The sequence below is a fragment of the Neopsephotus bourkii genome, unplaced genomic scaffold, assembly GCF_033783945.1.
Source record: "Neopsephotus bourkii isolate Nb327-2 ecotype Australia unplaced genomic scaffold, CSIRO-AGI_Nbou_v1 NB_1630, whole genome shotgun sequence".
Lineage (NCBI taxonomy): Eukaryota > Metazoa > Chordata > Aves > Psittaciformes > Psittacidae > Neopsephotus > Neopsephotus bourkii.
The window spans coordinates 7,002,428-7,016,073 of record NW_026902105.1 but is presented as its reverse complement, the minus strand read 5'-3'; the positions used below and the strand labels follow the sequence as shown (position 1 = coordinate 7,016,073).

Here is a 13,646-nt window from a genome sequence, read left to right as displayed (position 1 = left end):
CAAAATACAAAGAGTTTAATAAGTGATGAGAGGAAAAGTAACAGAAAGACAGTCACTCATCACCAGCTGACTGATGCCCAGTTGATCCCCAAGCAATGACTGTTTTGAAAAAATTCTCCCAATTTTATACTTAGCATTACACTCTATGGCATGAAATACCTCTTGTATCAATTTAAGTCAGTTGCCACAGCTGTGTCCCATCCCAGTCTCGTACCTACTTACTAGGAGGGCAGTGTGCGAAAGAGAAGGCATTGGTGCTGGGCAGACACTGTTCAGCAGTAGCTGAAACACTGGTCTGTTACCAACGCTGTTTTGGTCACAGATGTAAACTACACACTGTATGGGTTCCTATGAATTAACTCCATCTCAGCCAGACCCAGGAGAGTCTGTTGGTAGGTGGATGTATCTGATGATTAAAAAAAAAAGTCAAGAATTTTTAAATCACTTGCTTTGAACTTCAATATGTATAGTGAAAAAAAAAAAAAAAACACCAAAAAAACCTCATACTTATTCTCACTAGTAGATTCTTAAAAAAACCCACAACACCTTAATTATGAAAACTTGCTCACCTTTAGCTTTTTCTAGAAGCGAAATCTAAGCTTTGGATACTCCAAAGTAATTAACATTTTCAACAATATGCTTGTGGCACGTCTCCAGCTTGTGATATAGAGTACAAGTATCATCTTAATTTTGTAAAGATGCAGTTCTGCTGTTTTCAGAGGTTTGTGCCTCTGAACTGGTTCTGACGCATTCAGAGTTCAGGTGTCTCTGCCTAGTGCTCTTTATAATTTGCAATTCCACAGTTAGCTTACAAGAAGACAATTTGAATTTCCCTATAACTGTTATTGACAAGAACAAACAAAAGCAAATATTGTCACTTTAAAGTGCAAATAGTAAAATAGATAAACTTTTCTGATAATCAGTATTGGAATGAAGATGATTAAAGATCTATAAGAATACTGTCATTCCTTAGTTTCATGTTTTCTTTTCATGGTTTAATCAAATAATAATGAAATGCAGTGTTCATATTAAGCACACTCACTGCTTTATTGTAATTACCTCAATTTCTAGTGAAATGTAGAAAGTAATCTCTTTTATACCTGGATTTCTCATGTCTTCTTTTTCTCACTTTTGCCCTCTTACATTTTATTTTTGTATTTTCCTTTATTCTTCCTTTCCTTATAAGGCTTCCCAATAGCCAAATTGCATGGCCTTTCATTATAACTGTCAAGTCAGAATTTATAACCCAAAATTATTTCTGTATCTATGCAAAGTTAGCAGTCTAATATCCTCATGGCTTCCCTGCTGTGTAGGCCCTTATATTTTTATGAAGGTGATAGTTTTTACTGTCCATTGGTGTAGCTTCTTTGCCAAGTCTAAGTTAAGTTGCTTTTCGGGGAATACCTGGGGAGTGAAGAACAGAAAAGTCTGAAAGGTTATATTGTATGAGAGAAAAAATAAATTCAATGTTGAACTAAAGCACAGTTATGTAACCAATGAAGTGAAGGTTCTACCACAGATAAGTCTGCGTTAATTGCAAAGTCCCTTAAATAGCAGGACAACCGTTAGCTACCCTCTGTGCCTTTTACTCATTATTGCTATTAGTCTTGCTGCATAGTTCTGTTTGTTTCTATACATACACAAAATATAAGGCAAAGGTTTTTAATAATCTGGGTATGAAAAATTGCCTTTTTTACTAGTTTTATTTGAGTTTTCTTTTTAATAAGTGGAAAGTTTTGGCAGCATGAATTCACAGTTTAAGGACTGTGATATGCACTTGTAAATGTGTCATTGATTCCTCTCAGAACAAACTACTCCTAAGCTTTCTTTTGTTTGTCAGAAGTAATTTTATTAAATATTTCTCCTGTCATTTCTAAGTATGTTGTTATTTCTTTTATTTTCGTCAAGGATAAGATATCCTGAAGACAGCAAAATACAGGCATTGAGGACTCACCATCTGCTATTATAATGGCATTATAATGTGATAAGCACTTTCTTAACTTTTCTTATGTATTTTAATAATTTATATAAAATTTTTAGCTCTTCCTCTTCACTGTGTGGAAATTTCCACTAAATTCCAACAGTTCTCAAGTAATTAACAGGGGAAGTTTAGATTAGATACAAGGAAGAAGCTCTTTACTGTGAGGGTGGTGAGGCACTGGAATGGGTTGCCCAAGGAAGTTATGAATGCTCCATCCCTGGCAGTGTTCAAGGCCGGGTTAGACAGAGCCTTGGGTGACATGGTTTAGTGTGAGGTGTCCCTGCTTGTGGCAGGGGGGTTGGAACTTGATGATCTTAAGCTCCTTTCCAACTCTAACTATTCTATGATTCTATTTTGTACTTTGTTTTGGTTTTTCATGTTTGGCATTGTTTTGTTTGTTTATTTTCTTATAAGAATTTTATAGTTAGTTTAAAGGCAAATTGTGCGCTTTGGTTGTTTAAATTGTCCTAATCTAAAATATGTATTTGTTAATACATCTTATCTTGTTAGTACTAATGCAGAAGCTGATTTGTCATGCTATTTCTCCATCCTTTTGCAGTGCAGGAGCATATTATTTAAATATGACTCCACTCCATTCTTGTCAGCTGTAACCATCAATTACTGTTATTATTATTAATAATGCTACTAATAATAATTTAAATAATTGTTTATAACAATGATTTTTTTTCATATTTGGCCATTTTAGTAGAAACATCAACTTGATCTATAATTATGTTTAAGTCTTAAATACAGGACCTTCTCAAATCTGACAATACTGTCTTTCATTATAATATAAACAATGTAGTCAATAAATAAATTTAATGCACAGACTGCTACATGATTTTTCTGATATTCAAATCAAAGATGATGTAGATGCATGTATTGCAGATACATGATAAGATATTGCAGTTGCTAGATTTTGTCCCTATGAAAGTATATCCTGTCTTCTAGAACAATATAAAATAAAAATAAACCCCACTGTTCTTACTGTTTGAAGAAGACAATGTTCTATTAATTTTCTTCATCTCTGCTCTGTACTCTGTCAGTATACCGAAACCACCTTGAAAAATTTTGATGACCTCATAATTCAGGTTGTTCAGGAAAAGAATGTATTGGTCACAGCTTAATATTTTCAGGATCGTTTTGTTATCCTCTCTTCTGTTGTCTTGTTTTGACAAGAATCTATTTATTTACTTACGTGTGCTATCGGTTGGAGAAGTAGAATGTCTGAAGATTACCACCTTTACTAAGGGTTAATCATACCTGACCAGTTTGGTGTTCTACAGGGGGGTTACATTGCTGCTGGATAGGGACAGAGCAACTAATGTCATTTGTCTGAACTTGTGCAAAACATTGAACACAGGCCCACACGACATCCTTGTTTCTTCAATTAGAGACATGGATTTGACGGATGGACCACCCGGTGGATAAAAAATTGTCTGGGTGGCTGGATGAGGATACCCGTGGTCAATGACTCAGTGTCCATGCGATGTGTGATGAGTGGTGTCTCTCAGGGGTCAGTGTTGGGACCAATTCAGTTCAACATCTTTGATGGCAATATGGGCAGTGGGATTGAGTGCACCCTCAGCAAGTTTGCTAATGACACCAATCTATGTGGTGAGGTTGACATGCTGGAGGGAAGGGACGTCATCCAGAGGGACCTTGACACACTTGAGACGTGGGCCAGTGCCAACCTCATCATGCTCAGGAAGGCCAATTGCAAGATCCTTCACCTGGATCAGGGCAATCCAGGCACACCTACAGGCTGGGTGGAGAAGTGATTCAGAGCAGCCCTGTGAAAAAGGACTTGGGGGGTGTTGGTCAATGAGACTGTAATGATAGGACAAGGGGCAATGGTTTCAAAATTATACAGGTTTAATTTTGATTTAGGTTGGATATAAAGAAGGTGTTCTTTACTCTGAGTGTGGTGAGGCACTGGAACAAGTTGGCTGGAGAAGTCCTTGATCCCTGACAGTGTTCTAGGCCAGGTTGGACAGGGCCTTGGGTGACATGGTCGAGTAGGCGATGTCCCTGCCCATGGCAGGGAGATTGGAATTAAATGATCTTAAGGTCCTTTCCAACCCTAACCCTTCTATGATTCGGTGAGAACTAGTTAGTTGAGCACTGAATTTAGATATACTTTCTGAAATAGTCAATTTGCTGCCTACTACCACTCCTGAAAAAATCCCTTTTAGAATTCTTCCAGTTACCTGCCTGGTCAAGTTGTTGGTCTTAACGTCCTGACCAAGAGTTGCCATCTTTTCAGAATTCAGAACTGCTATGTGTAGGTCTTATCTTTTGATTCTAAAGATTGCATTGATGGAAATAATGCTGAATTTCAATCTGTAGCAGTGTGTTGCATATTTTTGTTTGATGATTATTTCTGGTGAACCTTTCATCAGCTGAATTGTGAGAAATATTGCAAGATTTTCTTAATAGAGCACATTTTTTTCAAAAAGCCATTCATTGAAGAATCGTTTTCAAATCGTTAAATTACCCAAACAGATGCATTTCTTTCCTTGGTTACAATAAAATTGACATTTTACATGATTACAGAATTCAAGCACAATTATAAACAGTAGCTTAAACTCATTTGTTTTATTATGGAAATGTGCAATGAACACACATTCATAACCAAAAGCATAACAGTAATTTTGTATAAAATCTACTTTGAAAGGGACAGAAGCACTCGTCTGTCGTCCTGACCCAGTCTCAAGGGAGGTGTGTTGCCTACCAGGGACACAAATCAGGGATGTGGCAGAGAGGCTGCCTGCTCTAGTAAGCCCCATGGACTATTATCCACTTCTGGTGATAAATGTGGATGCTAGGGATATAGATAGTAGTAGCCTGGGGAACATAAAGAAGAACTACAGAGCCCTGGGAGAGGTAGTTAAGAGCTCTGGAGGTCAGATAGTCTTTTCGTCTATTCTCCAGGATACAGGGGAGGACCTAAAAAAAGTTAGGAGTATTAGCCAGGTTAATAAATGGTTAAAAGGGTGGTGTCACAGTCAGGGGTTTGGGTGTCTTGAACATGGGACCCAAGTTTGTGGGTCAAGTCTAGCGGGGGCTGGTGGAGCTGGTCTAAGGGGAAGAGCAGTTTTGGTAGGAGGCTTGCCAGACTGGTCAAGGAGGCTTTAAACTAGATGTGTTGGGGGAGGAGGCATCATTCCATCCCAACACACCCAGTCAGTTGCCAGCACCTATAATAAATGCTCAGAGCAATGTAGATACATTCCAGCTGCTCCAGCCAATGAGCCAGCTTCATTTGGAGCTTGGCTAAGATGGCTCTATACAAATGCCTGTAGCATGGGGAACAAACAAGAGGAATTAGAGATATGTGAACGTCTATGGGGGTATGATATAATGGGCAGTGCAGAAACATGGTGGGATGGCTCCCATGACTGGAGTGCTGGAATGGATGGTTACAGACTCTTTAGAAAAGAGGCCTGGCAGGCGCAGAGGGGGAGTTGCCCTTTATGTTAGGGATAGGCTGGAGTGTATGGACCTCTGTCTGGGGAGAGATGAGCAGCTAACAGAGAGTTTGTGGGTCAGGGTTAAAGGGAAAACAGCGATGGGAGACATTACTGGGGCGATCTGTTATAGACCGCCTGATCAAGAGGAATTTGCGGATGAAGCACTCTATAGGCAGATAGGAAAAGCCTCACACTCACAGGCCCTCGTTCTCATGGGTGACTTCAACCACCCTGACATCCGTTGGAATGACGGTATGGCCTGGAACAAGCAATCCAGGAGGTTCCTCGATTGTGTGGAAGACAACTTCCTTCTGCAAGTAATAGAGGAACTGACAAGGAGAGGTGCCATACTTGACCTTGTGCTCACCAACAGGGAAGGGCTCGTTGGAAATGTCGCACTGCAGGGCAGCCTTGGATGCAGCAACCACGAGATGGTTGAATTTGAGATCCTTAGGACAGTGAGAAGAGCGTGCAACAAGCTCACTGGCCTAGACTTCAAGAGAGCAGACTTTGGCCTCTTCAGGAGCCTGCTTAGTAAGGTTCCATGGGATATAGCCCTAGAGGGCAGGGGCGCCCAAGACTCTTGGTTGGTCTTCAAGGATCACCTGCTACAAGCTCAGGAGTGTTGCATCCCAACTAGAAGGAAGTGCAGCAGTAGGGCCAGGAGACCTCCTTGGATGGATAAGGAGCTGCTGAGAACAATTCAAATGAAAAAAGAGTCTTATAGAAAGTGGAAGCAATGACAGGCGGCCTGGGAAGAGTACAAGGATGTTGTCCAGGAAGCTAGGGACCAGGTTAGGAAAGCTGAGGCCCAGCTAGAATTAAGCTTGGCTTGGGATATTAAGGATAACAGGAAGGGATTCTACAGGTACATAGCAAATAAAAAACAGATTAGAGAGAATCCAGGCCCCCTCAGGAAGCTCTCGGATGAACTAGCTACACAGGATTTGGAGAAGGCTGAGGTTCTGAATGACTTATTTGCCTCGGTCTTCTCTAGCAAAGGCTCCGACCACACCACCCAAGTCTTGGAAGACAGACACAGGGACTGTGAGAATGAAGACCTTGGGCCTACTGTAGGAGAGGAGTTGGTTCGAGACCATCTTAAAAATCTGAACGTGCAAAAGTCCGTGGGTGCTGATGGAATTCATCCGAAGGTCCCGAAGGTCCCAAAGGTCCGGAAGGAGCTGGCAAATGAAGTTGCTAAGCCACTGGCCATCATATTTGAAAAATCATGGCAGTCAGGTGAAGTTCCTGACAACTGGAAAAAGGGGAAATATAACTCCCATTTTCAAGAAGGGGAAAATGGATGACCCGGGGAATTACAGACCAGTCAGTCTCACCTCTGTGCCTGGCAAAATCTTGGAGCGGATTCTCCTGGAAGGCATGCTAAGGCACATGAAAAACAACAAGGTTCTTGGTGACAGCCAGCATGGCTTCACTAACGGGAAATCCTGCCTGACTGATTTGGTGGACTTCTATGATGGGGCTACAGAACTGTTGGACCGCGGTAAAGCAGTTGATGTCATCTACCTGGAATTGGGTAAAGCATTCGACACTGTCCCACACGACATCCTTGTCTCTACATTGGAGAGACATCAATTTGATGAATGGACCACTCGGTGGATAAAGAACTGGCTGGATGGCCGCACACAAAGAGTTGTGGTCAATGGCTCAATGTTCGGCTGGAGACCGGTAGCGAGTGGTGTCCCTCCAGTAACGGGTGGTGTCCCTCAGGGATTGGTGTTGGAACCGGCCTTGTTTAACATCTTCGTTGCTGACATGGACAGTGGGATTGAGTGCGCTCTCAGCAAGTTTGCTGATGACACCAAGCTGTGTGGTTCGGTTGATACGCTGGAGGCAAGGAATGCCATCCAGAAGGACCTTGACACGCTTGTGAGCTGGGCTGATGCCAACCTCATGAAACTTAACCATGCCAAGTGCAAGGTCATACACCTAGGTCAGAGCAATGCCAGGCACAGCTACAGGTTGGGCAGAGAAGAGGTTCAGAGCAGCCCTGTGGAGAAGGACTTGGGGGTGCTGGTCAATGAGAAAATGAACATGAGCCAGCAGTGTGTGCTCGCAGCCCAGAAAGCCAACCGTGTCCTGGGCTGCATCAAGAGCAGCGTGACCAGCAGGTCGAAGGTGATCCTGCCCCTTTATTCTGCTCTTGTGAGAGCTCACTTGGGGTATTGTGTGCAGTTCTGGTGTCCTCAACATAAAAAGGACATGGAACTGTTGGAACAAGTCCAGAGGAGGGCCACGAGGATGATCAGGGGACTGGAGCACCTCCCGTATGAAGACAGGCTGATAAAGTTGGGGCTGTTCAGCCTGAAGAAGAGAAGGCTGTGTGGAGACCTCCTAGCAGCCTTCCAGTATCTCAAGGGGGCCTATAGGCATGCTGGGGATGGACCCTTCATTAGGGACTGTAGCAATAGGACAAGGGGTAACAGGTTAAAACTTAAACAGGGGAAGTTTAGATTGGATATAAGGAAGGAATTCTTTCCTGTTAGGGTGGTGAGGCACTGTAGGCTACAGTGTATGCTTTCATAGAACTGTAATGATGTAACTGAATGCTGTAAGAGAAATTATAATATGGTTTTCAAGACTACTGTTACTAAACTTGCTTACTTGTCTGCTAACACAAGGGTTGAGATAGATAGTGAATAAACTCACAGAGTAGTTTAGGTTGGAAGGGAACTTTAAAGATCATATAGTCCACCCCCCTGCCATGGAGAGGGACACCTTTCGCTATATAAAATTGCTCAAACCCCCATCCAGCCTGGCCCTAAACATCCACAACTTGGAACACAAAATTCTCCCTCTGAGTTAAGTACAATCAGATTCATAACTAGTACGACATGAAAATTTCATTATTTTAACAGAAAACATGGTTCTCAAGTATTATTATTATGTCCTAAAAGCTCACTGCTGTGTTAAGATTTAAAAACAATCGTTTTAAATTAAAGTTCTGATGAAACCAGAGCTCTGGGGTAAATTTAATACTGTCATTATCTTGTGTCTTTTGACTTTTCTATCTCTGGAATGGGAAAGGATGTCTCACAAACTTGAAAAGACCGTCATCTTACTCCGATGTGTTGTAATTCAGACTGAGCTATGCACCTTGAGAATAGCAAAAACCTGTTTATTTGAGAGTGAAATAAAAGGATAGACTTGATCACGTGGACTAGAAAGTTTTCCACTTCTGCCTAGATTGTGTGTATCCAGCTGCTCTAATAAAAATGATGACACCTAATTACTTGTTCGGTATCACTATTGAAATAGACAGTCATCAAGCATTTCTCGTACTTTAATGTCTGCTTGGTTTGGCTCTGAATAATATTTAAGTTAGGTTCATACAGAATAAATAGTTCATCAGTGGATTTTTTAATAACGTGTGGATTTCATATACATAATATATATTTCAATATCTTGATTTGCTCAAAGAAGTCTGGTGAGGGAATTATTACAATGTTAAAGAACAACAATAGTTCTTAAAATAGATACCATAGATTGTTTAAACATCTTTTCAAACCATTAAGTGTACCACATAGTTTTGCACAATACTATTAATTATTCTGTTAAATTATAAACCAATGAGTTTGCCTGGTTAAAGTTAATGGGCATATTGTCATGAGACTGATAAAATAAGAGGCAAGAATATTGAAGTGATCCTGAAACAAATATAAGACAGAAAATTTTGTATTGCAATGAAATTTAAAATTATTATAGTTTGTCTGTGTTTATTTAAAATGCCTCGATGCTAAAAAAGCCTTAATTAAAACTATGTGAGTAGTCCAAAATATCACAGTAAGTAAAAGTTAGGCATTAATGCCCAATGTAGCATTGCCACAAGATTTTATGTTTTTTGTTTGTTTTTTTTTTGTGTGTGGTACTATTTTTGTAGTTGTTTGCTAATGAAATTATTTTGTTATTGTTGCTGTTTAGCTGGGAGATATAGCATAACTTTTTTCTACTGAAATTTATACTATTGACTGTGTTTTAGTGAGTTAGTAATAGAGAAAAATTCTTTTTCATTAATCTGTGTAAAAATGTTTATATCTGCATGTATTCATATTTATACATGTGCATGTATATATATATAAATATATACACATCTAGACTTCTAGAGTACTATTATTTTCATGTAATCTGTGTGTCTTCATGAATGTTTGTGTTGGAGAAGTAAAAGCAAGTGTATTGCCTCCAAAACAATATCCAACAAAGATCATTTAAAACATTATAATTCTGAAATATGCCATTAATATCATTATAAATCTCATTATTTAACAAAATTCTGTTAAAGTACTGCAGTTCAGAAATATTATTGTAGCCTTCAATCATTTTCATGAATATATATTTAGAACTAGATTCTAGATATCAATAAACATTAATAATGTTGGACTAGGTTGCATTAACAGTCCCATCATATCCATTACTAAAACTATCTATGATTTCTACTAAAATATGCCTTAACATTTTCTTTTGATTGCAGCTGAATGTGGAGCCTCCACGACGAATAATGAAGGAATCTTATTGTCCCCCAATTATCCTCTTAATTATGAAAACAACCATGAATGTATTTATAGCATCCAGGTACAAGCAGGGAAAGGAATCAATATTTCTGCCAGAACATTTCACTTAGCCCAAGGAGATGTTCTTAAGGTATGTAATCATGTTACTTGGTACTTACTTGTAGTTCCTCATATCATTTAAGTTTATGTCTGTGATAGTAGAGTATCATTTAAATTTATATTAAAGATTCCTTGGAAAATATGTATGTGAACCAGTTCCGTTTGTAAATTGAGCACCCTGAGGTGTTTCTATAATCTGTTTCTTAAAACGCATTTTTCTGACTACATATAATAAAAAAAAAGAGATTGAAACTGTAAATCAAACATTGCCTTAATGTGTACTTTTATTCTATTCTTAGTGCTAAATATTCATCAGTTGCATCTTTCATAAATTCTGTTTTATTCCTCACTATCTTCATAACTTAAGCTATATGATACAAAGATAAATACTGCAGCCAGAAGCTTAATTTAATACACAGTCTACATACTGCATTTTGTATATGAGTTTTATTCTTTAAACGACTCTAATCTTGTGTGGTACATAACATCTCCTGAAAATTTATAATCACAGCAATTAGTTGTGAAGATAATTTTCTCATTAAATAAATAAATAACAATTCACTCCATAAATTCAGTAGCATTTGTTTTGAATTATTCGTAGATTTTATTGTTGTATTCCCAAAAATATACATTTCCAGAGGCACATATTGCTTAGCAAACTGCATATTTAAAGCTGATGATAATCATGGTAGCTGTCTTTTAGCACTAAATGCAATAAGATATTAATAAAAGAGTTTAAATAATTGTCTGATTTTTAAAAATACTCAAATTAATTAAACGTGCCTCCCAGAAATCAAAGGAACAAGATGTACTCTATCAATCATGTTTGACTTAAAGAAGAAGTTTTTCTACCATAGTGTGCCAGTTAGTTATTAAAATGAGAAGGATTGCGGAAAGATGTATTTGTGAGAAAAAAAACTATGATTCAGACTGTTAGACTCATGTAACTTTAACCATTTAATCATCAGGTTATGATTTCTGTCATTAGTTGTCAGACGTAAGCACTTCCAAAAAGGGATTACTTACACCTAAGGCATAAGCAGACCTAAGCAACCAATATAAAATAAAATCATGCAACAGGAAAAAAAAAAAGAAAAAGTTTTAAATGAAACCAGGTATTATATTCTTCTTAAAGAAAAACAAAAACAAACTAAAATAAACCAAAGACTAATAGATACCCAGCATGCACAGGTATGTTTATTTTATTTTGGCTTCACTACTTACTTCAGAACCAACTGGATACCTTTTGATATTTACATTAATACATGCAGAAAGATTAAGTTTGAAAGATGTGTAGTATTTATTAGCATAGAATGTCAGAAAACCCCAAACAAAACCCCCGTCTATTCAAGTTTCTATTAAAAACGTCCAGATGATGTATGTAAGTAGATAATTTTAACAGTTTTGGAATTTCTTAGTGAAGCAGAAGAATTGTTGAAGTTATGGTAAGTTCTTTAAAACAACCAACATCAGCATAAGATTTACACTCAGATGTTACATATGGACTCGAATCCTTACCCATCCAAATCATTATCCTCATATTTCTGTCCACAATTTTAATGCCCATTCAATGAAAGCATATGCATTTCCCCAAGACTTTTTAAGTTGAAACCATTCAAATCTATTATTTTAGTGTAAAAGTCATAGCACTGTAGGGAGGAAGCTAGTTATATAAATGTAGATGAACATGAATAAAAGCAGATAAAACTTATTTCTTCCTTAATCATTTAATGAACATACAATTTTGAAAAGACCTGTGCACTACGATTTCTCAGTTGTCATTCCAACCATATGCACTACAGAGGTTTGACTAGAAAATGTTAACTAAGAGGAATGCCATATTAGTTATAGATAGAGGGAGGCCACCACTCAGCTGTAAATGTCAGTATCAGAAATATTTGCAGTGTTTTGTAAATGTGTCTATTAAATGGAAGTAATATCTACTAATTAGACAGTTTTTCAATTCAGCAGCCTTAAATTATAATAATGAGCTGGAGTTCCTCCCACTCTATCAAAAAAACCCTACCAGAAGTATTATTTAGTATGTTTATCACTTTTTTCATCTGATATTGTAGGAAGAGAGACGCACTCAACCTTTAACATTGTGGGAAGGAATGGTATCCTGTTGAACCCTTGCCTCATCCCTCTGATGACACTCTTATACAGATTGTCTTAACACCATCAGACTTTTTATTCAGGTGTTTATTTGATAAAGAAGTTTTGTTTCAGAAAACAGAAAGCAGTAGTTACATATTCCATAACTTACCTCATGGAACCACTTCTGAAGTTGTTTGTTGATCCCTAATATTATTGGTTATTTCTCATCTCCAGGAGCTGAAAAACTATCAGCCGAAGATTTAGTACGTGGCTGGCTTGGAAATACACCTAGTATCTATCATTAATATCTTCAAGATCAGGAAAGCAGTCCTGGTTCTTCATTCCTCTCTCTCTCCACCCCACCCCACCCCCCCTTCTTTTGGGCTGATTTAAATTAATCCTAGTAAAATATCTTTGAAGATAAGTTTTCAGGAATTTCCTTTTATTTTTGCAGAACCGGTAACTAAAAAAAAAAAAAAAAGGAAAATGTTGCCTAAGTTGCCTATTTTGCTTACTGTGGAGAATACACTTTTGTATTTTTGGACACTAGGTTTATACTTTAAAGCATCAGTAATAGTCAGCAGTGTAAACCTGTCTAACTTGCATCACTACTTTGTGAATGGATATAAGCGTTAATGCCTTGACAAAACTCTAAGAAATCTCTGAGTAAGTAAAAAATAATTAATTTTTCTGTTATGAAAAATGGCAATGGAAAGAAGTTTAAAAAAAAAAGAAAACCAAAAATCATCCAGTCTTACAGAAAACAGCTGAGTGATGTATTGTGAATATATTGTTTTTCTGTTTTTTAACTGTAAAGTAGGGAGTGTAAGGAAGTCTCTATTTGAAAACAAAAATGTTTCTACAAAAGCTTCCAAGTTAAAGCTCAGATTTTGAGCTAGACATTTAATGGATGATGAACCTCTTTTCTTCAGTTATGATAAATGAAAATGTTGGCAAAGAAGTTAATCACGAACTTTTTGTTACTTTATCAGCTACTATTTTAGATTGTCAGCAATACGTAGATAAAATTCCATTCACAGTCTGAATAGACTGGACATTCTACCGAACTTTTGATATATTGTTAAGTCATGGGGTCTCCTGCTTACCACATGAATTAAGTGACCATGGACCAGATCTGTACCTGACAAGCACTGTGACTGAAACAGTGAAACAGCTGGATTCAGAACAGCATTAGAAGGAAACACCATATTTAGAACAAAAAAAAATCACTGCCCTTACTGTTACTCCCTAGGCAGAGAAGGAGTTCCCATTTATCAATTCTGAACTGGTATAGAACAGAGATTTCAGAACAAGCAATTTGTTTTTCATTTGCTTCATTTAGTATGCAATTCTCTTTTTTCTCTTTTTGATGTAACTACTCTAGCTACATACATTAATGTTGTAGGGTTTTTTTTAGCTGGTTGTTTTTTATTGGAAATTAGGAGAAATACATGTCTGTCATTT

The 13,646-nt window shown here is 37.8% G+C and overlaps 1 protein-coding gene across 4 annotated transcripts in view; it reads left to right on the top strand.

The window, feature by feature from the left end:
* Positions 1-13,646, top strand: part of CSMD3 (CUB and Sushi multiple domains 3) — a 600,129-nt gene that overhangs the window by 379,456 nt on the left and 207,027 nt on the right. For all 4 annotated transcript variants that reach the window (XM_061373410.1, XM_061373409.1, XM_061373412.1 and 1 more), the window contains one exon: positions 9,947-10,116. In XM_061373410.1, coding sequence (XP_061229394.1) covers positions 9,947-10,116 — 170 coding nt within the window. The remainder of the gene's footprint in view (positions 1-9,946; positions 10,117-13,646) is intronic.